This window comes from Gadus macrocephalus, chromosome 23 (assembly GCF_031168955.1).
Source record: "Gadus macrocephalus chromosome 23, ASM3116895v1".
In the NCBI taxonomy this organism is placed as follows: domain Eukaryota; kingdom Metazoa; phylum Chordata; class Actinopteri; order Gadiformes; family Gadidae; genus Gadus; species Gadus macrocephalus.
The window spans coordinates 4,758,575-4,786,131 of NC_082404.1; the positions used below are offsets into that span (position 1 = coordinate 4,758,575).

Here is a 27,557-nt window from a genome sequence, read left to right on the forward strand (position 1 = left end):
TTTACCAGCAGCCCATTAGCGCTGATGTCGCTCCTTTTAGTTCTTGCTTTGTTAATGTGTGTGTGCGTACCTGTAGCAAGGACTGGGTTATCTTGGGCCTTCGGTGGAGATACAGTGCGCTTGGGCCCTGGGGCGTGGCTGGGGTTATCGGCTCACAGAGTGGTTCTCCATTGCTTTTCCCCTCATGGGGATCACTTTCACTTTCCCACTTACCTCTGAAACAGCGCAAGCACTGCAGGTACACCCAAACGTCCGATAGCATAGCCATGGTCCTTTCACGTCCGTAATGTGTGAAGTACTGGGATCAGCATGTGCCTTTCTATAGCTTCACTCAAACCACATGTTCCGACCATGGGACCGGTTTTGATGTTTGGCTTATGTCGACGCACGTAGAGTCCATTCACGTGTGAAGATAACTTTATGTAAAAGACAAAGACCAAATAATGATTCATTGCCGAGGGGCACGTAACACACATTGCAGTAATCAATCATTACCATTGCAACTGCATGGGAGACAGTATGGATAACATCTTCCCTTCATCCAGTTCTTCAGTTGCGGGAATCTCGGTGTGTTGCACTGTTTTCCTTGGTTATAGTTCAGCAATACTTGTACCACATGGTACCAGCCATTCTGATGGTAAAATAAAGCACCCAGCACATTAAATCATGCATTTTATGTTGAAACTCTGACTAAACTCGTAAATGAATACCTCGAGTTCAAAACACCCTCCCTTGTGTAAAGGTGAAAATGTGTTATCTATTATAACATTCATTATCAATCCTAAATAATTATGTCATCAACACGGTCATTTCGAGACATATTGAGACGGCTATTTTAACCAGTTCTATTTATAACAGTGATGAGATGTGTTGAGAGCGAGACAGAGAAACAGAGAGAGAGAGAGAGAGAGAGAGAGAGAGAGAGAGAGAGAGACGTTGCCGTGTACCAGGTTCCAACAACATGTCTCCCTCGTCCCCTACTCCCATCTCGCTCGATCCTTTCACTCCTTCAAGATTAATTAAGAGCGTGAGACTAATCAATCTTCTACAGCAGAGAGGGAGAGGAGAAAAAATATTTACAAAGCTCCCCGGGGAGGGGTTTCATTAGGGTGTCCCAGTCCTTGGGTCGCCATGGCAACGCGGTCCGAGGGGTGGTGTGAATCTTGACCCCTCGGAGTGCTGAGGCACGTCGCCTAGCATGTCAACATGCTAGGCACCATGACGCCCAAAGTGGAGGGATTTATGATGCAACATAAAGTAACCCCGAGACCAGATAACAGATACACATAATAGCATCCCTTCTTCCACAACACTGTCCTCATTCCCTCTGAATCCCAACAACACAGGGGTCGCATAGGCAGTGAAATGTTGCAACATCATAAAAAATAACATTTTGTCAACTGAGGTTCGACATAGATTCACAAAGCACAGCAAGACGTCGCATGGACCCCCCCCCACCCCCCAACCCCCAGAGATCAAATCATCGAACCCATCCTGTCACCTTAACCGGTTCAACTCTCCAGGGAATGGAACCAACACCTCATACGCCATCACAGGCCAATACGCTTCTTCTGTGTTTTTGGTTTAATGCTCCCTGTTTCTTGTTAATCTTCCTCACTTGACTCCTGTTGATTGGCAGGGGAGACCCCTGCTGTGGTGTTATTTCCTTGAGGCATCACCCCCCCGCGTGCAGCCACTCCACGGGGGGCCACACTGACCCCCCTCCGCCCCTCAAACCCTCCCGCCGAGGGCCCCTTGGACAGTCTAGTGCCTCTGTGAGTGCCAGGGGTTAAGATACTGCTGGAGCATCTCCGTTCTCTCATATAAGAGTCTAATCTTTGAATTGATTAATTTAGGTTGTCAAATACTCAACACACCGAAGAGCAAACCTAAAAGGAGAAGCTCTGAAAAACCAAACTTTATAGACTGGGTTCATAGATTGGATTCATTTATTTAAATTGGTTGATGATTAATAATATTCTTTAAAGGATTTAGTGGTATCTAGAGGTGAGGTTGCAGATTGCAACCAACTGAATTTTTTCTTGTAGAAATATATCAGATATAAGATGTGATTGCATTGATAATATTATTTAAATCCTTATCACCCAGCATTGACTACAAATATGTCCAGGTCATTTTAAGCTACGAGCTAGTACATATTGCAACTTTAACCAAAATACCAGCGACCCCCTCACAATTCTAAATCTAATGGGAGATAATGTTGATTGCCATTTAAAAAGAAAAATGTTGATTGTTACTATCGCAAAGCCTATCATTCAAACAACACCAATATTGGACTTTCTATGGTTTGAATTAAGCCGCATGCAGCGAGTACTTTAAAGTCTTAGCTAAGGGGTCTCCCACATCTGTAAACAATCAAAATACTTTTGCTTCTATACGCTGTCATGTGAAACAAAACGTTGCTTTGTTTGCTTTGAACTGTACATTGGAATCCTTTCAGCCGAAGAAACAAACCCAAAATGGGCGCGCTTTGTTTTCGAGGCACTGTGTATTCTTGTCGTGTGACCTTGATGCCTTCCGCTCGGCACTCCTAAATCTCTGTTAGGGGGGTCAGCTGAATGCTAGGAAAGGGAATGTTTGGAACAAACCTACAGAGACCAATCACCAGCGGCACATAGGGGGTTTCAAGAATCCCTCCAAAGGAAGGAAGACCACCAAGGGGACGTAGCCTTCCCCAAAGGAAAGACCACAAACATTTTCACAAACGTGTATCATTTGACCTGCCAATCGTGATTCATTACATGTTTTCACTTTGAAAGCTCTAGCCTGGAGAGTAGAGAACCAGGCTTCAGGGATTATCCGCGCCTGGCAATGTGTTGCTAACAAATATCGGCGCCCCGCAATTTGCAGCGAAGTGGGATTTGGGCTCGAGAGGGGGGGATGAGGGGGGAGGCGGGCCGCATATTGATGGGACCACAGAAGTGTGTAATTGACAGGGTTTTTATTTGACAATTAATTTGGCCTGATGCTTGAGGAGGGCTGGGGCGAGGGAAGAGCGCTGTGTTCCTAGCGCACCGCTGAGTCACATTGCTTTAGTATCCAAAGGAGAATAGCAGGATAATAACTGGACCAGGAATGGGCGGGTTTATCACATGGGCTGACAGCGAGATGGCAATAACACCAGAATTAAACTTCTCCCTTTGGAGGTCATAGGCAGTGTGCGCCAACAACAAAATGTATTCTCGATTGGGTTCATTGTTTCGCTGTAACGAGGTTGTAAGCTAATAGCTCTCAATGGTCCCAATAGTTGTGTCTGAGAGACGTTCACGTTGTGGCACAAGGTGATATGAACAAATTCTCAGGGATCCCAGTGTAGTCTCGGCTTCGACTCCCAGCTGGACGCTTTTGGGTTCGATCCCTCAGAAAGAGGGCTACATCCATTATGTCCTCTACCAGTATAGTGTCAGTATTAACTGGAGGTCTCTTTGGAAAAACGTGCCCCCTAAACCATAAAATAGCAAAGGCACATCTGCAAGATATCTATAGCTTCACTTGAGGCAGAGAAAGCATTCCCCAAGATGATTTAAATGTTAGGAAACTTACACCAGACAACAAGTATCACATTCTTCAACTCAGCTCAGTTAACGACAATTGTAAACCATCTTTGACCTTTCTATCACATGATTTTCATCATATGAACACAAAATAATCAGAAAACCGTGTGAAGAACCGTGGTATAGTTAAACGCCAAAAGAACGATAACGTCCAATAATATACAAAACGTCCAATAATATACAAAACGTCCAATAATATACAAAACAAACACTTTTCCTGGCCATATTGGGTCATAAGGAAAAGAAGGTAAAAGGAATGGCAGATTATAAAACAGTCAGCCTGGCCAAGGTTAGAGTTGAACACAGGTTCACTAGACCACAACTGAAAAAATGTACAAGAAATCACAGCAGACGTCACTGTAGGTTAACGGCACAGATGTTGGTCGGTTTGAATGTAGCAGGAATCTGCTGTAAAGTCGTAAGAGTCAAGTAGGGACACGATGTAGCATGGATCCTGTTATTTAACTTAAACCAAACACTACATTCCACAGTTTGAGGCCGTATGTCAATATTGTCTTCTTCAGGGTTGCTTTGATTTGTTTGGGAGAAATGTACACCTTCAATTAATCTGTAAAAGGGAGACCGCCATTACAGATGATGAGGGACTGCACTTATTTGGGGTCACGCTAATAACCCATGATTAAGAAGGCACAAACAAACATCAGCAGAAAATGCTTAAAGTGCTAATGTTTCGGAACTCCTTTGTTCCCATGACAACAATCCAATGTTTTTGCCGAAAAACAATGAATCGTAGTTTTATATAAGATGGTGATTTTTATTAGTCTTGGATGGAGCCGGTTGCAGTTGGTTCCATTCAAGTTGTAATCAGTGCTTGTCGGTCGGTGTACCGCCTCTCTCCAACAGGGGATTGTGTGTTGTGTAATTCCACAGTGTAACCTTTAATAAACAAAGCATGTTTCCCATCCACATTGTGTTATTAGCTCAGATTCAATTCAGCAGTTCCTTGCAATTCTTCTGTGTGAAAAGGACTGATGTACTGATTTCTTCAAGTTCTTTGATCGCAATGAACATTAACAATGCACTCATTTATTTATTATATTGATCCTGCCCTCGAAAAAACATGTTATCTAAATTATGATGATGGCCAAAGTGATCATTTTGTCAACATGCATATAAACACACATTTATAAATAGCTGTTAGTGCAGATTAAAATCCCACTAAATCTCTCTGCAAAACAAATTTATCGGTGAGCAACATGATCCTCATCTTGCATCCGGCGAGAGGAGGATGGGGCAAAGCAGCAGCGACGCAACTTCTCGTTGGTTCTGAATGCCGATCAGTAGTTCTGAATTAACGGAATGGAACAGGACAAGATGACGGCCGTGCCAGTCGCCATCTTGTCCTACTTCCAATACAACCAAATCCATTAATTCAGAACGACTGACCAGCATTCAGGACCAACTAGACCTTGCGTTGCTGCTGTTTTGCCCCATCTTCCTAAACCAACGACTGAGTTTCCCCCCCCCCTGAGATATTGACCCAGCTGACTTCAAACCAACAAGACCTGGCCTTGCTATAAATGAGGCCGCAAGAAGAGCGATGCAACACTGCATGTTGCATCGTCTTGGAGTAGCGAAATAGTACCATGCAATAGGTGCTGTTGATGGAATGGGATTGTAAAATGCCAGTGATGTAGCGCTCAGAGGTTACAGGGCAGGGGAGCTGCCCTCTGAGGGGCTGAGCATGTTTAATGTGTCAGAGAAGGGGCCGCGGATGTGGAGAGGCGCTCGTCTTTCAATGCAGTTCAGATAAGGACAGTCTGGTTAGGATAAGAAGCAGGCTTCTTGTAAACCAGCGCCTGCACGCTTATTTCTATGCTTAAACGCATACAGTCTCACGCATGCACACAAACACATGCTCCCCCACACACTCATGTACACACACACACTCATCTACACACACATGCTCAGGTATATACACTTGCTCACGCACACAAACAACGCCATTCACAGACATGTGTTCAATACATACAATCTGTATGATGAGTTGTTAGAGGCTGGAATTCTAACCATTAGGCAGACACCCGAGTAAATGAAACCTAGAACCACACGCACACACAAGCACACAGACAAACACAAAAACACACCTTTCGACGTCACCAAATTGAGCTGTGCAATCAGGAATGGGACAGCGCGAATGAGATTGCAAATTTGACCCGACTCCCTCCCCCCTAAACACACACACACACACACACACACACACACACACACACACACACACACACACACACACACACACACACACACACACACACACACACACACACACACACACACACAGGTAAGTTAATGTGAGGTTAGGGCGCTGCGTCTGTCACCCGATAAATGGGCCTCGGAAAGGCACGACGCTTCCGTTTCATCTAAAGCCAAATTGATTTGTTCACTTTCACACACTTAGTGTCTGAGTCATAGGCGTCAACATGATGAATCCATTTAATAAGAGGAATTAACCCTGTAGTCGACAAAACAAATAAAAAAACTCTGAGGCCGCCAACCCCTTCTAACTCTCCGATCGTCTGAAGAGCAAAGCAGGTTTCCATGAACTAGCAGAACACGTTTTACACAAAGAGAGGTTTACACAATGTTTACACAAACAGATAGGACCAACACAACCAGGAAAAACAGATAGGATCGTGCACATTTTCCAGGAGGTCCTGGCCAATGTATGTGTGTGTGCGTGCACTGTGTGTCTCCGATAAAATCGAATATCAAAAGTATTCACGTGGGAGGTTAACATCAGTGTACAAGAAGGCAGAAAGGCCTGGGTCCGGTATCTAAGAAATGTGTTATAGACAAATCTTATTAAACAAACAGGAAGCCATCGGGAAGGCCTGCACCAGGCCTTCCCGATGGCTTCCTGTTTGTTTAATAGATTTGTCGTCTCCAACATGTCCTTTTCGTGTGTGATTAACTGAGCCCTGTGGCTACATGGTTTTTATGACCTCAGGTCGACCGAGGGAGAGGTCAACGGTTTCCGTGACGTTGAGCTGGATTTAAACCCTTTGGTGAACACCAGGATGTGTGCAGGTCTCAACTCCTCTCTCGGTGGGCATGTAAATCTCTTACAGTTACAGTTTAATCACTCGTAGCTCCAGATATTCGCTGGGAGCACACAACTTTTAATGTGAAACACATGAATACCCTTCTCTCTCTTGCTTTCTATCTTCATGCTCCTGCGGGCATTGCTCTTTCCTGTCCCACAAACACAAAGAGTCATACACAACCACACACGTACAGACACACATAGAAACAAGGTGGCACTCTCACTGTGACACCCACACACAAACATACACACACAGAAACATGGTGGAACTCTCACTGGGATACACATACTCACACAAACACACGCACACAAAAAAGGTGGAACTCTCACTGTGACACATTCACACAGACACATAAACACACACACAAACAAGGTGGAACTCTCACTGTGACACTTTCACTCACACACACTGGCACACAAATACACACACACTCATACAACAACAAACATGCGGGTGAACTACGTTGAAACGTACACCTGCACACACACCAGCGCACCCACACAATCACGCACACACAAACAAACACACATACACTTCTACCCAGAGCCTAGCTAACAGGGTTAACACATTCACTTGTTTGATATAAACACACAAACACACACACACTCCCACACCCACCTAAACACAATGACACACATCCAGAACCTAACTTACAGGATAAATTCATTCAGTTTGAGGAAAGATGTAAATATTTTCCTGGCCTTGGCTACCCCAGTGAGATGGCTCCAAGGTTGTCCTTGACACCTCAGTACGCAGGCAAAACAAACACCTTCTCTCAGCCACAATCGACCCATCGCAAGTACGATGGGGGGGTCCTGAAGCCCTCTGCAGCGGAGGAGTCATTAAGGATGTTCACAAATAACAAAAGACAGGATGGTATGCTGTTGACTTCTTCAGACGCTACGCTCATTCAACAGATATATTTATATATAACAGATATATATAACAGTTTACCTATTCACTAAAGTACAACCCAAGTCCTTATTGCTATTAAAGGGATACTTCTCCGATTCAGAACCGGCGTTCTACCATTATAAAATTGCTACTGTAATAAATAGGGTTAGGGTTAGGGTTAGGGCTAACCCTTACCAAGGCTCCCCTTGGCCCAGCTTTCCTGATCTAATTTTCTCCTGAAATGACGTCAAATGACGAGTTTGACGTCCAACTTTGCTTGCCTACTAGAAGGGCCGAGGACTACAAACCACTGGTTCCGCAAATTTGTGAGCCCACCAATAAGGAATGAGGGGAGGCGGGAGCTCGCATACGAGATGTAAACACAGCCAAAGTGGATTTTGAAAATGTATTGTTGGATTCGGACATTCAGGGCTATTTGTACGAGTCAGAATACAGCCAGGAAGAATTGACACAAATAGAGAAGGAGGCTGCTGCGGCTGCAGCTGAGCAAGCCTTGCCTGTTGCCGAGGACGAGGAGACAGAGCGCGCCGGTTTGCTCTGTTCGCCTATAGACACTGACACAGAGTCCCTGTGCTGCAGCGACTTTCAGCGATGCCAGTTTCTTCTAGAATAAATGGCTGAATCTGGCGAGGACGGGGCCATGTGTGTAACCTCTCACCCAGGCTTTATGCCTCATCTGAACAGTAGGGTATTGGATACATATTTCCGGACCCTGAAATTGAACTGGAAATGCCAGCCAAAGCCCGCCGGGAGAAACAGAGGTCTGAGCATAGAGAAAGTGTTAGTTTTTTTACTAACACATTGGCTACAATAGTTTTGAGTCCCAGGGAATGTGAAAATGTAGTTATCCGAAAGTAGCCAATCTTATTTGCAGAGCATAGGCTACGTTACCTTAGCTTGAAGTCTGTGTAATGCTATATAGGTTACTCAAGGCATAATTAATCTTGCTTTGCTAATGTTGTTCTCTTTCTTTCTTAGACAGTATCGGCTTCCCGTGTTGTCCAGCCCATCAGAGCTATTTACCCAGCACAAGATGGGCAGTACCATGGCTACCAGGAGACAGTAGATGCTCAAGATTGGCTGTGACTATGTTGACTCTAGCAAACGCACCCTACACGTTTTAATTTTGTAAATAGTTCATATTTTTTCATGAATAAAACTTCTAAATCATGCTGGTTGTTGTGATTTGTTTACTAACCCAAGTGCTGTTATACTAAAGAAGACCTACTGCATAAGATAAACCATTATTTCAGCTGGGGAGAAAAGGTTGAGTACAAATTGATATGCTGAGCTCCTGTAATTAGCAAATGTTTTTATGCTGTACAGTAATATACAAATGATGCGTTTGAAAAAACGAGAGCAGAAGTCTAAACTAGTCAATGTAATACAGGGATATGTTAACACAAAGTTTGCTCGCGCCACCACTCGCGCTCGGACCATGGGTCCTTCCCCCTCCAAGCGGAAACCGGCGGGCGGTGCAGCGAGCACAATGCACCGTGGCATGTGGAGACACTTTCTGCCTTTTCTCAGGTTAGGATGGACCGATTTTAATTTTCTTTGCACATTTATAACACATATAGTTATATACTTCATATAACCTTCATATCTCCAGTGGTGAAGAATCCCTTTAAACGATGTCTGCATTTGAATCCAGAATATGTTGGCAACGGCACAATATTTTGGTGTTGGTATTGTGATTACTATTGGTAGTCCGTTTGTAGTGCGAGCAGTATTGACCAATCATGTTTCAGTTTGCTTTAGTTGCATGCAAGTAAATAGTCAGTTTGGAGGGCAACAATCTCAGAACCCATCGGCTATCATCCGACTACGATTCAGCTTTTTATAAGCTGTGATACAAATGTATAGATATTAGCCAAAATGTTGTCTGGACCTGAAACACCTTCAGAAGATATTTAAAATAATGACCAGCACACAGAGAAGGAAGTTTTCTTATGGATATCAGAAAACTTTATGTGTCAGAGAGGTGTGACTTTGAACTGGGATTGTCCAGAGCCAGTGGTGATGAGAGCACATTTCAAGACAGGTGAGGGGGATGGGACTCATGGTGTCAAATGCAACAACAAGCGCAAGGAGGGTTCAGGACAAAATAGTAGCACACAAATGTCAATAGTGTATTTCGCTAACCAACTCTGGTTGGTTAGAGTGTGGTGGGGGATGCCAAAATAAGCAGGACTGGGGGAGCCAGCTGACAGTATTTATAGATTGTCTCTTTTAAATGATCTGCTTCGCTCAGTCTTTTGTCGGGTTTCAGCAAGACAGTGAAATTCCATCAAGGAATTAATAGACGAAAATACTTGTGTGTTAACCAGAGAGCAGGATATGGGGTTGCTTTCTGACTTGTTGAAGGGACTTGGCTAGGGCTTTGGTGTTGTTTGTTGTGATGACAGAATGAGGAAGTGAGCGCGCAATGCCGCCGGAGAAATTGGATGGGAGTTTGCCATGGAAGATTTGTAAATAAACTTTTCGGGTGTTTTGGTTTCTTTGCAAGCCGGAGATTAGATTACATTAGAATGCCAGAACATGTTTCCCAATCCCCAGCATGCTTCTGAACAACACAACATCGGCTCTCGCGCCTGCCGGCATGACTCGGTCAAATGCAGCACCAAACCAAATCGCTTTACTCGCTTTACTTGGTCCTGCACTAATGTCCTGTATTACAGGGATATAACTCATATTATGGATCCTATGATCTCAGTCCTAATGTCTTTAATAAATACTATAACTTTATTGAAATACTTTAACTAGCTTAGATATACCTCACAATTAAATACATTATTCAAATGGCTATTACTCAAATTAGTCAACAAACTCATAATGAATGAAGATTGGTTAAAATATAAGTAACACAACAACGTAATTGATGTTTTTGGATATTGAATGACAAGCATTGGCGGTATTTTAATCGCTAAGACAGCGGGAAGTGACGCAGTGGGGGCCGCTGTCAGTCACTGGTCTACCGTAAACTCACGGTCATCCAATCTAACACGGTGTTGCCTTTCATTGCCAGGTGGCCATGACCACAGTTTGACATTTTCAGGTTCTGCTTTCTTCAACGGCTGCATCTCCTCCCTGCAGCAGCCCACCACGTGTGCATTGGTAATTCTGAGATTCTTGAATATAAAGTGCATTATAAATAAAATGTATTATTATTATTATTATTATTAGCTCCAGTAAGTCAACAATTCATTCTACTGGGGTTGAACGGAGAACAACACGCCTAATCGTGTTCAGAGTAATTTGATTAGCGGACAGCAATCCCACTCTGGCATCCTCCAAGGGGAAACAACACCAAGGTCCAGCCACTTCCTGTTGGTCGAGGCCTTTACTCACAGCTTTAACACGGTCACAGTGGTTAAAAGTGTAGAAAGTTGTTTAAGTGACACAGCTTCTCCTTTTTAGTGGCTGCATTAGTAGAACTAATCAAACAAAAAAACTAACTGCCAATTTCGGTTTGGCAATCTGTAGCTACCTATAGAAGGATATTCATATTTATCTACCAAGTGAACCATCCAAATCTCCATGTTAAATCTCAATCCATCTGTTGCTGTCACGCCTAGACAGTAGTAAATCACTGCTGTGTAATGGAGTACTGTAATAATATCCTGTGCCCAGTCGCTCTGACATATTTGTTTTTGTTTGTGATATGTCGTTTTGAAGATGCACAGCCCTGATATTAACTGCCCTGGTTTTCAATTCCATAAGCGCTCCCCGGGATGAGATGATCAGCGTGGTTAACTCCTAATAAAGTTAAGACCCAGTACAGCTTTTGGTTGATACCAAAGTGCAGGTGATGGTGCCTGTGACAGGATGTGCCATCTCTCTGAAGTGATAAGGTTTTTGTTGTTTTTGTCCCTAATGGATTGATCCTTATCATCCAAGGAGAGTTGAGGATTTAATGGCAGACGATCATAGTGCGCCAGAGGTGTAAATGGCCCTGTTGCTGTGTGTCACAACTTGATATGCTGACGCTCTCCACTCCTTCTCTATCCCTCTCTCCATCTTGCCCCCTCCCTCTCACTCATTGTCTCTCTCACTCTGTGTGTTTCTCATTCTCCGTCTCTCCCTCTTTCTGTCCCTGTCTTTCACTCTCTCTTATGTTCTACCACTGTCTAACCTTCTGTTTTCCTGTTTTCTCTCTCTCTCTCTCTCTCTCTCTCTCTCTTTTCAGTATTTCTCATTATCTTCTCTGTATCACACACGCACTCTTTTTGCACTCTTCCACTGTCTCTCGTGTTCTCTCTCTCTCACGGGTTCCCTCTCTGTTTGCCTTTCGTTTCCTATCACTCTCTATTACTTCTTCATCTACTTTCTAAACTTTCCTGTATAGAAAGATAAAAGGATAAATACGAGAAGCAACGTTACGCCAAACGATCCAACATTGTTAGTAAACTAAACGCTCCTGAAAGAAGCTAGTTGCTACTTTGAACTTACTTGCCCCCTTGATAAGAAGCTCGAGACTTGCCTAATGCCATGACCTCGGAGCTAAGATCACAGGGGGGGAGACGAATACCTGTGAGGCTTGCACCGTCGGCGGGTGTGGCCAAATGATTTAGCAGGAGATGGGTGGGGTTAGGGGGGTGACAACCAATGCTGCCTCATCCGTCAATGTCCATCTCTGTTGGCGCAGGACATCTAGGCGAGGGTTGGAGGTAAGTAGGTCACCGTATCGGCACCTGTCACCTAGCGGGGAGACAAAGGGGGCCATTGAGAGACAAAGAGCTCCTCAGACTCCAGCGGTGACCGATGATTGTTTGCCGATGCTAATTATAGACGCTTTTCCACAACAGTTTGGTTCTTAAGCCTCCAGTGATAGACGCATCGTATTTAGCTCCAATTTAGTCCATAAATCAAATGTATTTTTTACTCTTCAGGGATTTCACATTCCCCACCTGTTCCCCACCGATGAGTGATGCAGCGCTGTTTAAAGACAACTTAATGTAGTCGGAACTAGGAGATTGTGGTGGATGGATGCTCCCACCAGTATTGTCATGCATGTTAGGTGTCAAGTGATTGTTCTGTCGCACACGTATACATAGTACATGAATGTGTATATGCGAGGGGAGTGCGCACGCAGACACACACACACTTTCACAGCATCAAGATGGGATTGACAGCTGGGTGACAATGGAAAACTCGCCTATGCTTAGGAAGCTCGGCAATGCAGGGTGTCCATCGGTAACCCAACTCCAAGACCCTGATCCCCCACCCGCCCCCTCGCCTGTCCTGCCCCCCGACATACACAAACAGACACAGACCTTTCACACCCTGGGTCAGGTGGCTATCGATGTTGTGAATGTTGAAGACAGGTCGAACAGAACCACTGGACAGACTGTACTGTTGTGAGATTTGTGGGTGTTTTTCTGTTTGTATGTGTGCGCTTGGTTTGTGTTAGTGTTTTCATAACACTTTTAATGATGGAATGGACGCTGGAGATTGTGTAAGAGAGAGAGAGAGAGAGAGAGAGAGAGAGAGAGAGAGAGAGAGAGAGAGAGAGAACATGGGGAGAAAAAAAGACAAACGGAGAAGGAGGCAAATTGTGCAATAGCATCTGTGTTTTTATGTTTGTGATCAAGCACAATAATAAAGTATGTGTGCCCGTTTGTGAGAGAGAGACTTTGTGTGTCTGCATATGTTCCAACTAATCGTTGAGCTGACACCTGAAAACAAGCCAAACATTTAAAGTGCTCCAACATTGTGTCTCTGAGTGTGTAAAAAAAAGAGAGTGAGAGAGAGCAAAAGAGAGTGATTGTGTGTGTGTGTGTGTGTGTGTGTGTGTGTGTGTGTTTCTTTGCAAGTCTGTAAAAGAGAGAGAAAACTAGAGGGAGAAAGAGAGCACAAGAGAGGGTGTGTGTGTGTGTGTGTGTGTGTGTGTGTGTGTGTGTGTGTGTGTGTGTGTGTGTGTGTGTGTGTGTGTGTGCATGAGTGAGTGAGTGAGTGAGCAAGTGCATGGCTTGTGTGTCAACCAGTGTTCCTGCTTGTCTGGCTCCTCAAGTTAAGTTGACTCAGAGTCAGTCCCAGGCTCAGCGAGCCGGTCTCCCTCTCTATCTCTCTGCCTATCTCACTCTATCGCCAGCATCAACAGCCCTCCGGTCTCAGCCACTGCAGGTAGGAACTTATTTTACCAGTTAATCCACAGCCTTATTTTGCTTGTTTTTTTTTAATTTGTTGAAGGTTGCGTTTACTTTCACTGGGTTAGGGTCAATGAAGCGGACCGGAGAAGCGATGTCGGAGGTGGACTGAATTGAAATACGTTTTAAAGGTTTTGCCGTGGTAACCGAAGCCATCTAGCAGTCCCGTAGATTGCGTTAAAAGCTTGTTTTTCTTTTGGTGTCACACATTATATTTTAGCGTATCTCTGAAATCTTTCTGTTCATTGACTAATGTATTCATTCTATGAATTTGACTATTATCAACGGTTGACGCTTTTATTCCTCTCACATTTATATCAACCAAGCTTTTTTCAAGCAGCATTCTTTGCATCACCTGTTGCTTCGGTGAGAGTCACACGTTGTGAGTGTACACAGAGAGGGGAAGAGAGAGGGACAGGAAAGAGTAGACGACCAAACAGTGGGGAACCAGCCGGAGCTATTCTCTCATCCCCCCATTCACCCATAGAGCCCCCCCCCCACCCTCGAAGCGGAGGAAAGGCTGGGACAACTTCCTGAAAAACATTGTCCCTCTCTGTGTGGAAGAAGTGATTCCTTAGATGGGGGAGAGAGAAAGAATGGGAAAATTGTATATAGAATAGCAAGGGATTAGGGAGGGAAGAGGAAGCTTATGAAGAAAGCGATAAGTAAGTGTGGGTTGGAATTACAAATGTTCCAGAATATACATTTATTGGGCTGCATGACACTGAAGACAATGGGGCCGAAGAAGTGAGAAGAAATCCTGGATAGCGACTTGAACTCTAAAGGTTCTTGTGTTGTTAAGTGTTAAGATTTGCTCAAAAAATGTCAAACATTATATCATCACACACTTTCATTTGGGCTTTGGAGTGCGTCGGGACATTGGTTCATTCGGAAATGTCCCTGTGGACACGGCACAGCGAGTGGGAACAAGGTACCAGCGACATAGCACAGTGAAGGGAAGTACTGGGGGTTTCACTTTGAATAAACAGTGCAGGAAGTGATGGCATGGACTGCATGGACGGGTCAAACGTCACATAAACAGCAGTAGGCAGACGAGGTTTCTCAAGCCAATACATCCATTAACCCGTGTCCTGCAGTCCGTCCGCTGGGAATCTCTCTCCCTCTCTGTCTCCCTCACTGTCCCTCTCTCCCTCAGTGCACCCACCCCCCCCCGTCTCAGTCTCTCTCTCTCTCAAAGGCTCCATCGCTTTCTCGCCGTCTTTCTATGTTTCCCACTGTCTCCCAGTATCTCTCTCTTTCCATATACAAGCACTTGTCTTTGTATGTGAATAACTAGCTTTCATGTCCAATTATTCTCCTTCCAGCGAACCCAGGGTATCTCTTAAGCTAAACTTTGTGACACATGTATGTTTTATATACCTATATAAATATACACCACTTGTATATGGAAGTCTATGTGTTACCGTTTTGTGATGTTGCGTAACACGGCTACACATGTGTTTTGCGTTACACAGCCAATTATGCTGCTGTTATTCCAAAGCAGAGCTAGTGCTTGGCTGATCCTATTGTCTTCCAAAGGCCTACAGGTTGAGCAACTCTTCAGAGAGACTGCCGTCAGATAAGACAAGGAGGAAAGGGAGCCGGGAATTCAATTGAAACTCAAATCACCGTAGATTTAAACACCAGGCATGCATGCAACTATTCTTTGCATCTAGCCATATATACATTTATATTCACTCGGCTGATACCAGTCAAAATATTGACCGTGGGGTTAGTGTGGAAAATGGGAATTATTCATATTTAATTAAAGGTGTTAAGAGCTTTGAGATTGCAGCAGAGTTAACAGCGGTGATTTAGTCATGTACATTAGTACATTGGCTTACATTTTCCAAGCGATATCACGCGTGATGAGGAAAGGAAGGAATAGTGTGAAAAGAGAGGGAGAGACGCACACACACAAAGAGAGAGAGAGAGAGAGAGAGAGAGAGAGAGAGCGAGAGTGTCAGCGCTAAACGAGAGGTGATCATTGTTTGATAGTGTGCATAAGGGTGGTGGCGGCGGTGTGCCTGCCAGTAAGATGAAAGCAATGGTATCATGGTTCTCAATATAAATCATTAACTCCAGCAGATTGACTTTTCTTTTTTTGAGGCCATTGCCTCTTTTGCCAGCCAGATGGTGGTGCTCATGTCAGCGTATAAAATAAAAGAGCGGCCCTCAGATAGCTCTGTTGATGGGAACCAGGCTTTGAAATCCACTCACAGATTCAATCAAATTCAGGACTTTTGCCCAAACGGTTTAAGCCTGCCATGAGTCTCCCATGCTCTCCAAAAAGTTCTGTTTTTACTTTTTGGAAATATGTCCCTAAAATCGCCAATGGGAATGGAATGTCGTCCATAGTGGACCAAGTCCCAGTTCATGTCGGGGTCGTCTTAAGTCAGCCGCAGGTCGCTGTATATTTCCAAAAATCCTATTTTTTGTTAATGTGTGGTTGTCACTGGCGTCATGATGCGTCCGCTGTTGTCTCACTTTGGGGACATTTCATGTTTACCGACTACGGGTGATGAAAGTAAAGTGGATATGTGCCTTCCTGCCTGCCGTCACCCAGGCTTTATGGCGGCCCCTCTGTTATGCGGTTCCCTGTCCCTCGGCCGACTCAAGGGCCACACGCTGCACTAAATCCGGCTTCGTCCGCTCAGGACCAACCTTTTATGACGCTCATTTACATTAGGATGGCCGCTCTGATACTTTGATATGGAGAGCATTGGCTGTGTGTCTCTATGGGCCGAGTGGCGTCCCACCCCCGCCGTGCGCACGCACTAACAAAAACAAACACACGCCGCTCACCTTGTGCATCTGCCTCATGGAAAAGTTCTACCGGTCAGGAGGCTAGTCCTGGCGATACAGAGGGGGTCCGGTGCATGTTAATCACAGAATGCCCTTATATGGTCAATGGAAGTCTTTAATTCAACTGTGATTGGTTGTTGTCTGCTTGTAGAACTCACATTGAAGGGCTGCAGTGGACTATAGTCGTTAGTGAAACGAAAAATGTGTGAATCTCATTTTCATCAGAAAACAAACCTCCTGAGTGTTATCCATGATAGGCTTGTGGCAATGTTCAAAAGAAAAATACAAAATAAATGGCGCAACTAATTGCAACACATTAAGCAATACTCTAAAACGTAACGGGTCTCAAGTAAGGGGCAGATTTAATTTGTTCTGCGTTCTGCTTTTTACAAAGAATCGGTATGAGGATTTTGACGAGCAGACCCAGATATATTCTATTATTCTGTCCGCCTTTGCATCCACACAGTCCCCCAAACTAAACCCTCCACACATCTGCAACTGATATGGTTGTGGCTCTAGCGCTAGCAGGAATGCTCAGAGGTCCAACGGAATAAGGTCGATTATTGACTCAGAGTCGATTATTGATACTTCAGGAAGTAGGTTTCCTGAAGTATATTTGAACTTCCTTTTATTCAAAATGTCCAATATTTAAATGAACTATTACATTCATGAATATTTTCTTAACATCAACCAGATGACCTTCAGAATATGGACAGCGCTAAATATAGTGTAACATATACTAATTATACAGTCACACACACACACACACACACACACACACACACACACACACACACACACACACACACACACACACACACACACACACACACACACACACACACACACACACACACACACACACACACACACACTTTATATAACGGTCTACTGTATGAAGTAACATTACTGTACATTAATCTGGTGTGCCTTGCATTGAACCAAGCCAACCAAGCTATTTGATTACTTGTAGCAGTGGTTCTTTCAGGCCCACATCAGGATCTCTGTGCGAAGGTCATTTACATGTTACAGGTCAGCAGGTTAAACCGGAGGGGCTGTGGGACAAACAGCTCTATACTAGAATGCCATCTTGTGGCAAAATGGAGGTCTGAATAATAATAATAAATAGTAATAATAAGTACCTCATTAACAGTTATGGCTGTTGGTGGTATAACGTATTGTACGCTAGATATATATTATTTGTACATTGTACAATAATTTTAATTCAAATGTTTATGAACCATATACTTTGTTGTACATTACCTACATGTATTTATAGGTAATACTCATCCGTATATAAATTTCAAGTTATTTACCACTTAGTCACTTGTCCATTTATATATCAAATTTAGAACCCAGGCTGGGAGCTGAAAATCATAGAATCATACCAACCTACTAATTAAAATCTTTGAATGATGTTAATTTTCAGACTTCATTATCATACTTTGTCCTTTAACTTGGGGTTCATTGGTAGCTTTACAATATATTAGAATGTAAAAGTAGGTGTAATATTGTTAATAATAGCTATGGTATAATATAACAGAATATATAGTAAAATAAATAGAAAGCTCCCTTAGTGGTGGTATCCTATATTAGGCTTGTGGCAATATTCAAAAGAAAAATACAAAACAAATGGCGCAACTAATTGCCTCACATTAAGCCATGTTCTAAAATGTAACGGCGCTGAAGAAAGGGGCAGAATTCCTTTTTATCTCCTAGTTGTACGTTTTGCCTTCTCCACAAATGAAGCACACAGAGAGAAAGGAGTCAATTTTCCACAGCGTGCAGGTTGGGCTTTTCTCACCGAGAGAGGTTTCGACAGAGCCGTCGCCACCGCCGCCCCGCTGGCCTGTTTGTTTAGGTGTGCGCTGATTAGAAGTTCACATGCTGCGTATCTTAGCACACCGAGGGCTCGGAACGTGACATGTCTTTTACAGCGACTGGAGCCGGAGCCCGTTTTTTTTTCCCTCGCCCCCTGCTCTTCGGTGATTCCGAGTTTAATGGCGTTGCTATTTGAGCACGTACTTTGCCGCGCAGTGTTCATTAGCGCAGGTCGTAACGCGCAGCCTAAATGTTCTCCTTCCGGGTGCCGACGGTTCGCCCAGATGGACGGCTATTTGATGCCAACGCTGTACATTTTTACTGTCCCCATTCATTTGCGAAGGGCCGTTTCAAAGGGGAAGAAGTAACAATGCTGACTGTGTCTTTATAATATTTAAAAGGAGCTTAAGTGGAATATTGAATAACGTACAGCATCTGTTCTTCCAAGGGCTTCTTATGTTATATGAATAAAGCTAAGCGTCACAATAGGTTTTAATGTGCTGGTCCATAATGAGCTGGCATAGGGGGGAGCACTTTCAAGGGTCCGCATGTGAATTAGCGTTTATGGGCTGTAACGGCAGTAACCATGGCTCTCCCCCTTGACTGTCGCTGACATTTTTCTTTTTTGTTGTGTCTTTCTTTCCTAGGACTTGCCGAGGCCTTTCGCCCGAGGCCCGTATCAGTCACAGACAGACAACCCCCCGCTGACGGGCACCCCCTGGTTTTTAGCGGCCCCAGAGCCCAACGGCAAGCATTGGAAATGGCGAACATGACAGCAACGGCCTCCGAGGGGATAGAGCTGACCTGTGGCATGTCCGGGAGGCACAGGTTCATCTTCACCCTGGTGCCCGTGGTGTACGGCTTCAACTTCGTCATCGGCGTGGTGGGCAACAGCATGGTGGTGGCGGTCATATACCGCTACATGAAGCTCAAGGCGGTGGCCAACATCTTCGTGCTCAACCTGGCCATCTCCGACCTCACCTTCCTCATCACCCTGCCCATGTGGGCCACCTTCACGGCCACCGGCTACTACTGGCCCTTCGGCAGCTTCCTGTGCAAGGCCTGCGCCGGGCTGGTCATCTTCAACCTCTACACCAGCATCTTCTTCCTCACCGCCCTGAGCATTGACCGCTATCTGGCCATCGTGCACCCAGTGCGCTCGCGGCGCTACCGCACGGTGGGCTACGCACGCATCAGCTGCGTGCTGGTGTGGATCTTCGCCTTTGTGCTCAGCGTGCCAACCGCGCTGACACGGGACGTGCACTTCATTGTCAACGGGACCACTGTGTGCGGCATCCTGCACTCAAAGGACGCCCCGAGGCCCGACAACCTGCTGCTGGCCATCAGCCTGATGAAGAGCCTGCTGGGCTTCTTAGTGCCCTTCCTCATCATCATCACCTGCTACTGCCTGATCGGACGGGCGCTGAGGAGGTCCCGGTACATCCAGAAGAGTGTGCGTTCCCGCGACGACGAGGTGCTGCGCATGCTGGCCGCCGCCGTCCTGGCCTTCTTCCTGTGCTGGGTGCCGCACCAGGTGGTCCACTTCCTTCAGGTGCTGAACCAGATGAAGGTGCTGAAGGATTGCTCCATCTTGGACATCATCGACACGGCCATGCCCTTCACCATCTGCATCGCCTACTTCACCAGCTGCGTCAACCCCATCTTGTACGGCTTCGTGGGGGCCAACTTCCGCAAGAACCTGCTGCGGTTGCTGTGCTGCGCACAGCGCGGGATCCCCCTCCCCCATCCCAGCATCAGCTCCAAGATGAGCGCGCTGTCCTACCGCGCCAGCGAGGCCCTGAGCCTGACCACCAAGAACAAGACCTCGTCCGCCGACAGCAAGTGAGGACGGGACTGGAGCGAGGACGGACTGAGCCGCCCTGCACTGGCGGAATGCGATGCTTGTAAGGAAACCCCCCAACTGTATTACTAAAGCACTGAAACTCCAGGAGAAGACAAGCCCACAGATGTTGCATGTTGTGTTCCTGTATATTCTATATGACGTTATTCCAGGATACCTAATTAACCGTACACAGCACTAGGGTGTGGTAACAATCCTTATTTATAAAAAGTGAAACGTAATAAATATGTCTGCCAGACTTACCCTTGCTAGTATATGGTATATGGTCCTGTCCTACTCATATATACAGCTAACGAGCCATCATACCAGTGAGAAATTAACTTAATTGTCCAGTAGTTCAAAATGAGCACTAGAAATATATATAGCATGGTTCATATACTGTATACTGCAAGTTTTCACCGTGTCAACCTAGCCAGAGTGATGATGCATTGACGTTATTCCCAATGCTGTGTTCTTTGTGTCTTTAATGGTCAAATGCATGCAAGTATGGACGTGGAAGACCACAGGCTCACTGTTGCTTTGTGCTCCAACAAATTGGAAGCCCAATACAATCGGATGAAAATTATATATGTTGTTATGACGAGGGGATATGTTTATGTGCTTTATGTTTATGTTCAATATGCTGTGCTCCCGGTGGCAGTGTTGAGGTGTAGGTGTACGTTGCATACTGAAATTTGACTTGCGGTGTTAAGGAAGTTCTGGAGAAATAGAACGTATCGCACAAGCACTCCAGGCAGGGTGTTTTGTTGTCCATATCTGTGGTGATTGCATCTTTGTTGTATTTAAACATGTTCAATGTTGATGCATTTTTTTGTACTTTTTTGTGTGATTGTACAGTTTGTGAATATATGAAAACATAAATAAAAGGTAAATACATGTACAAGGCTTGGTGGTGAGGCGCTGGCTACATCAACAATAAATTCTGTTGATTCTCTCGAGTGGGCATTCAAAAATAGGTGACCTTGGTTCACACAAGGAAAATATTAGTTAATCATTAAGTGAGCATCTCATTGGTGCAACCAATTCCTCTGAAGAACACATGCAGGTGTACAGGACCTTCCCTGGGGAGAACTACATCGCTGATTAGGATTGGGGACGGACGCAGGGACGGGGACTATAAGAGCGGACAGGATTCTGCCCCAGCTACACTGTGCAACGATGAAGGTCTTCCTGCTGTTTGGATTGGTGGCATTGGCCCTGGCCGAGGTCACACGCTTTGAGGGGTAACATTTCTGATGAGATTATAGAATGGAAATTAGGTAAAATATATGTGCTGGAATAATATTCCTCTCTAGCAACTAACTTAATTATCATAGGTATTTTATATATATTTTTCTCCTAATAGGTAAGGTCTAGCTTTACTTAAATTTAGGGTTAGGGTAAAGTCTAGCTAAATTTAATTATAGGGTTAGGGTAAGGTAAATGTATGAATACATATATGGTTAGGGTAAATTAAATATACAAATAGGGTTAGAGTAAGGTATAGCATAAAAGGTAAGATAGCTAAATTTGTCCTATTTTTTGCATGAAATGTTTTGAGATCTACACAAGTCGAGTTACTATATAGATGATGTATCATATAGCCCATGATAATGCCAATAGTGCTATTGGCATTATAAAATGGCATAGCAGCAAAATAACAGAAATGCAAAAGGGTTTTATGAGGAATGTTTAGGGCATAAATAATTCTTCAAATAATTCCAGGAATTGGCTGCTTGTTTAAATACCCATTTATATTAATATCTTAAATATGTGTGTGAAATAAAGGCTCCTCAATAGAACATATTTGACTGGTTCCTCTCAGTGGTGCTCGTATTTAGCATCCTTTTCTTTTCTTTCTACCAGGGAGAAGGTGCTGCGCCTGAAGCCCGTGATGGACGAACACGTCGTGCTCATTAGGGAGCTGGCTGCCAGCATCGAGGTAGGGCCATCTCTTCACACCATGCCTTACCTTAGCGGGAGATTCTCACTCTGCACAGGGGACAAATTGGCTCGCTAAAGGTGATGTAGGCTAAATTGGATCCATTTTCTCAGGTCATCCGCACAATTTGTTCACAACTTGCACCGAAAACAGTCCAATTCTCCCTCCACTTTTTCTTAGCTCATTGTAGACATAATAGGCTACGTATCCAGTCCTTTTTTTAAGGATTGGACAGCTCCCTATAGCTACAAATAAACCCATACCTGAATCGAAAACTAGAAGGTCTTACCTGCCTCTTTTGACATTTTGCTTTCGGAGGGTCTCGGTTTTGCGTTCAAGTGTTGGCCTATGGCGCCCCCTGCAGGTCGACTTCTGGAGCCCCGACAGCGCTGAGATGGTGACCATCGACATTGATGTGGACATCCACGTGCCGGCCGCCTACCTGGACCTGGTCAGCACCATGCTGCAGCAGAGCGACATGGAGACCGAGTAAGGCAGGGTGTTGTGTGACATGTTATCCCCTCTCCTTTCCAAACATTGCAAAGGAATCCTAATCCTCATTTATTTTCGATGCATTGCTGAAGAGAGCGGATGAAAGTATTTTTTTTCTGTTTAAATGCTGTGCTGGATATGCATCAGGTTGTAATCTAGAATAGACTAAAAAAATACTTCATTTAATTGCATTATTTCCTTATTTTGCTGACATTGTTATCCAAAGAAACACAGGCTGCAATTAATTCAGATACATGTCATGATGAAGCAGCAGATTGGGGGAAGACCATGACGTCTACAGTGGACTGTGGACATTAGGGACTCACTGTGGTGCTGTGTGGCCCTCAGGGTGCTGATTGAGGACCTCCAGGTCAGCATCGATGCCCAGACCGGCCCCACTCCCAGGACCCACAGCTACACCAACTACAACAGCTGGGACAAGGTAAGACATGCACCCATCGATCACACCACTGCTTTCACATTCTGCATTGACATGACATTTCTACTCGTATTGTGCTATATTTTTTTTTTGTAGTCTAACTGCATATTCTAACGAATTTATGTCTATTATTATTAATTGAAGTTTTTATCACTTTAATGACACCTTCATTTCCCATCTGGGATTAATAAAGTACTTGTTACCTTATCTTATCGAATAGATAAGATATGATAATTGTGATACATGCAGGGTATCTGCAGATTTCAGCAAGTCAAATTTAAGACTTTTTAAGACCTTTTTAATACCACCTTGAATGAAATTTAAGACCTAAAACACGCAATGAGGGGGGGGGATCCTGCTGTATTATAACCCAAGCATAGCATGTGTGTCACTCAATGAGACTCATTCACCTACCCATTGCACGCAGATAATCATTTATATATGCAGCTAGCAAGAAAGAAGCCTCTCTATATGTCCTTCCTGAAAAGTCCAACGAGAAAAGGAATGCCCCGACAAATTTAAGACCTTGAGTTACAGTATTTAAGACCAGCATATAACATTTGGAACGAATTTAAGACTTTTCAAGGCCTTCAATTTAGAAACAGGAATTTAAGACTTTTTAAGACTTTTTAAGGATGCGCGGACACCCTAGATACATGGATCTCACTCACAGCACCGTTTTGGATTCTCCTTGTCCTTCTGATATCTGATAGGACAATCTGATTAAATCTTTTGATGCTGTGATCTCCATTTTAGGTCCAGTCTTGGATTGCCGCCATCTCCACCTCCAACTCTGCACTGATCAGCAAGCAGTCGATCGGCAGCACCTACGAGGGACGCCCCATGACGCTGCTCAAGGTGTGTGCTCATGGACACCTGAGGGATATTTACTGTAGCCACTGGGGTGGGAGGGAAAGGTACTATAACTATAGAGGATTTACCCATCAGGCATTGCTTTCGCCCAAATCCTCCCCTTGGCGTTTACTTCCTCAACCAACCTTAATAGATCACCTGACTTTGACTTTGTACATTTCTAAAGCATCATGGCAAATAACCACCAATCAAAAGTGTGTTTGCGACAGTTTGAACTCAAGTAATTCCCATTAGCAAACAGATTAACCTAAATCTCGTCTCTCTTGGAACAGCTCGGCAAGAAGTCCAGTGTCACCAAGCCCGCCATCTTCATGGACTGTGGCATCCACGCCAGAGAGTGGATCTCTCCTGCTTTCTGCCAGTGGTTTGTGAAAGAGGTAGGACTAAAACGACAGCACCACTCAGACCTCATGCCCTCAAACCGGCCACATGATAACACATCCAGGAGGTTGACTGCATACATTAAACATATGACAACAACTCTATAGTCCTTAGATCAACGATGAAATGGACACTCATTTGCAAACTACAAACACCAAATAAACTAAGAAAGCAAAAAGTTGCAGCCGCAATGAGGTACATATGCAGACGGTGTTTCACATACATCCACATGGAGGTACGGTCATTGTTGGGGCTGAGCCGGTCATGGAAAACATTTTGGCTGAGAACTTTTTGGGTCTTCCCTCCACCCTAAAACAATCTTTATCTTTCCCAGGCCCTGTCCACCTACGGAAGTGACTCCCAGATGACCAGCCTGCTGGACCAGATGGACGTGTACGTCCTGCCCGTCTTCAACATCGACGGCTACGACTACACCCACAAGAGTGTAAGTTCAACAAGGCTCGAAATACATCTTCGTCCAATGGACTCCCACTCACACTGTTCTGTTGACTTCACATAAATAGAGTTACATGAGAGTAAAATTCAGCTATTTGGGACCTTGTAGAACAGGATGTGGAGGAAGACCCGTTCCAGGACCTCGGGAACCAGCTGCCTCGGGACCGATCCCAACAGGAACTGGAACGCGGGCTGGTGCAGTAAGTCAGCCGTCTGTGAAAGGTTACATATGTCTAGACGTCAGCCTGCAAGCTTATGTGGACGTTGGTGTGTTTGGTTATTTAGGCCGAGGGAAAAGCAGTCTCATTGTTTTATCCACTTGTTGGCTAGAGTAAAAACACATGTGTTGATAACTGTTCTAGTTTCCAAACGGTAAAGGAAATTTCTCTTCTCCCACATGACATCTCTGCTCGCTGGGTTCCTTCCCATAGCAACCGGAGCCTCCAGCAACCCCTGCAGTGAAACCTTCTGTGGCTCCAAGGTCGAGTCTGAGGTGGAGGTCAGGAACGTGGCCGATTTCCTCCGCAGGAACAAGGCAGACATCAAGGCCTACCTGACCATCCACTCCTACTCCCAGCTCGTGCTCTTCCCTTACTCCTACACCTACGACCTGGCTGCAGACCACAGTGAGCTGGTCAGTCAGTCCCCGACTCATTTTCAAACCGACCAACGTCACATTCATGCACATACAATAAGGCAGCCTAGGAACCACACAGTAAACGTCGTCAAGCAAAGCACCTGCTATAACGATGTTTGATTATTTCTGATATTTTTCACTTTCTGTAACAACACCATTATGCAGTGTAAATCCTCTCTCTTGGACTGGAGCATATATATATATATATATATATATGGACATATTGCTCTTCATATTGTCCAATATATATTCCTAAACAACACTTATATAAACAACGCACAAGTTGCATGCATAGATATATAAATGTATTTACAGGATGCAATTCCAGTAAATCATTAAATGTGCATGTGAGACCTTCCTCCTGTGTGGGGCCCCCCATCGGTCCCATTATCACACCGATCTCTGGGATTTCTGCCACTGAAAATCATTGACTTCCTGACTCTTGATCATGTGATACCCCCCTACCCACCCCTTCCTCATAGGAAGCATATAGGGGGCTCTCTTACCACTCCACGGGGTGTACGACGACGGTGCTTAACACTCACACCTCCGCTCCATATCTCTCTCTCTCTCTCTAAATAACTCTACGAGTGTTTCATAACCTACCCTCTCTATCCAACTCTGCTATTTCCTGTTTGAGCCTGTTGTCTGTGCCAGTTCATTTCCTGTAAACACAAGACTTCTGCTTTCTCTCAGCTATTGATTTTAATATCGGCAGATGGAAAATATTTTCATATGCTTAGCGCACTTCAGGCTCAAAATGAAACCGAATTACACGAGGCTACATCACCTGGCATCATATATTCATGCTTGGTTATTTATTGGTTTTGGTAACACGGTGTCAAGCCATATCTGATATTAAATGTTATCTTCATAGAGGGGCCCAATACTAACCATAGTGTGAAGCATGAGTATGTACCAAAATACAGCCCTCCGTCCCAGTAGCCCTTTTGTTAATGCCCTGTTTACACCTACCCGATAGTGGGCCCCGATGGTGCCCGATGGCTAAATCAGCAGCTATCGTTATAACATCGGCAAATAGCGTGGTTGCATCGGGAAACACCGTTACTCTTCCCGGGAACATCGTTAGACAACGGGAAGAAACGGGAAGAAATGCTCAATGATCGGGCAACAACGGGCAACATCGGCAAAGAACGAACATGTTTGTTAATTTTGGGTCTATTACGTATTTCTTCAAGGAAAGGTTCAAAATCCAAAGGATAGCTTTTAACAGTTACTTTATTTGGTAAAGTATTTCGGTATGGTAAACTATGACTATGAAGCAAAAGGAGATTGAAGATGTATTCTAAACACGTGCTGAGCGACTCCCAGCTGACCAACTTATTTAACCCTATCCGTATGGGCTGCCGAGAGTTTCTGAAGTCAATGTGGGTCTGTAGGCTGTTATGATCTGATCAGCGCGGTCCGGAAGTAGTGGGGGGAGCCGATGTGAGATAATCTTCGGTATTTTCTTGCCTGGTCTGTGATGCTTCCTTCTGTGGCTAAAGTATTTATTACAGTCTTCAGTAGGGTCTTGCTCCCCTTGTGGCTATGTATGGTATTTATGGCTTATATGTTTGGTCCTGCATCATTGGAGCTATGTGTAGGTAGCTTAGATTCTTAAAATACGTAACAGGTCTATTAGGGTAGAATCGGTTACCAGGTGTTGCTATGGGCTAATCGGCTATAATCGGCTATAATCGGGAATAGAACGGGAGTACAACGTAAGACATCGCAAATCGTTCGGGAATTTTCCTGGGCACATCGGCTATATTCGTTAATCTTCCGCGCTTTATCGTGTTTTATCGTCTTTATATCGGCAACCTCAACACACGAAAGACCCTCGAGAACCCTAGACAAATAACGATTGTGAGTGACCAGATTGTGTTAAGGAAGACCCTCAATCTGCCACTTGGGTATAAATAGGGGGTGATGGATGGATGTCCTACTTTTATAATTACAGGGTACTTCGCCCATTTAGAACCGGCGTTCTATTATTATAAAATCGCTATTGTAATATAAATAAATATATAAATAAATATCAGTCTAAACCAGTCTCCCCTTTGCCTTCTCCCGAAATGACGCCAAACGCGTCATTTGACGTGTTTGGCGTCATTCGAAATGACGTCAAATGACGCCAAACGCACTTCGGGTGTCTTCCCTGGCA

General features: G+C 44.5%; 2 protein-coding genes and 2 long non-coding RNA genes across 4 annotated transcripts in view; 3 read left to right on the forward strand and 1 right to left on the reverse strand.

Annotated features, from left to right (window-relative positions):
* LOC132452486 (uncharacterized) lies at positions 1-22,529 on the reverse strand. The gene is made up of 4 exons (XR_009524361.1): positions 22,402-22,529; positions 12,087-12,256; positions 496-631; positions 1-416 (listed from the first exon to the last, which is right to left on the reverse strand). It is a non-coding gene; the product is annotated as an uncharacterized LOC132452486 (long non-coding RNA).
* On the forward strand, positions 13,475-21,074 carry LOC132452483 (type-1 angiotensin II receptor-like). The gene is made up of 2 exons (XM_060045137.1): positions 13,475-13,681; positions 18,978-21,074. Exon 2 carries the CDS (start codon positions 19,091-19,093, stop codon positions 20,174-20,176), a length of 1,086 nt encoding a protein of 361 aa, XP_059901120.1. The 5' UTR covers positions 13,475-13,681; positions 18,978-19,090; the 3' UTR covers positions 20,177-21,074.
* cpb1 (carboxypeptidase B1 (tissue)) overlaps positions 21,258-27,557 on the forward strand; it is a 7,785-nt gene continuing 1,485 nt past the window's right edge. The window contains exons 1-9 of the mRNA XM_060045130.1: positions 21,258-21,414; positions 22,037-22,112; positions 22,477-22,601; positions 22,953-23,046; positions 23,800-23,901; positions 24,189-24,293; positions 24,632-24,742; positions 24,863-24,953; positions 25,185-25,387. Coding sequence (XP_059901113.1) covers positions 21,350-21,414; positions 22,037-22,112; positions 22,477-22,601; positions 22,953-23,046; positions 23,800-23,901; positions 24,189-24,293; positions 24,632-24,742; positions 24,863-24,953; positions 25,185-25,387 — 972 coding nt within the window. The 5' untranslated portion in view covers positions 21,258-21,349. The remainder of the gene's footprint in view (positions 21,415-22,036; positions 22,113-22,476; positions 22,602-22,952; positions 23,047-23,799; positions 23,902-24,188; positions 24,294-24,631; positions 24,743-24,862; positions 24,954-25,184; positions 25,388-27,557) is intronic.
* On the forward strand, positions 26,338-27,446 carry LOC132452485 (uncharacterized). The gene is made up of 2 exons (XR_009524360.1): positions 26,338-26,567; positions 27,036-27,446. It is a non-coding gene; the product is annotated as an uncharacterized LOC132452485 (long non-coding RNA).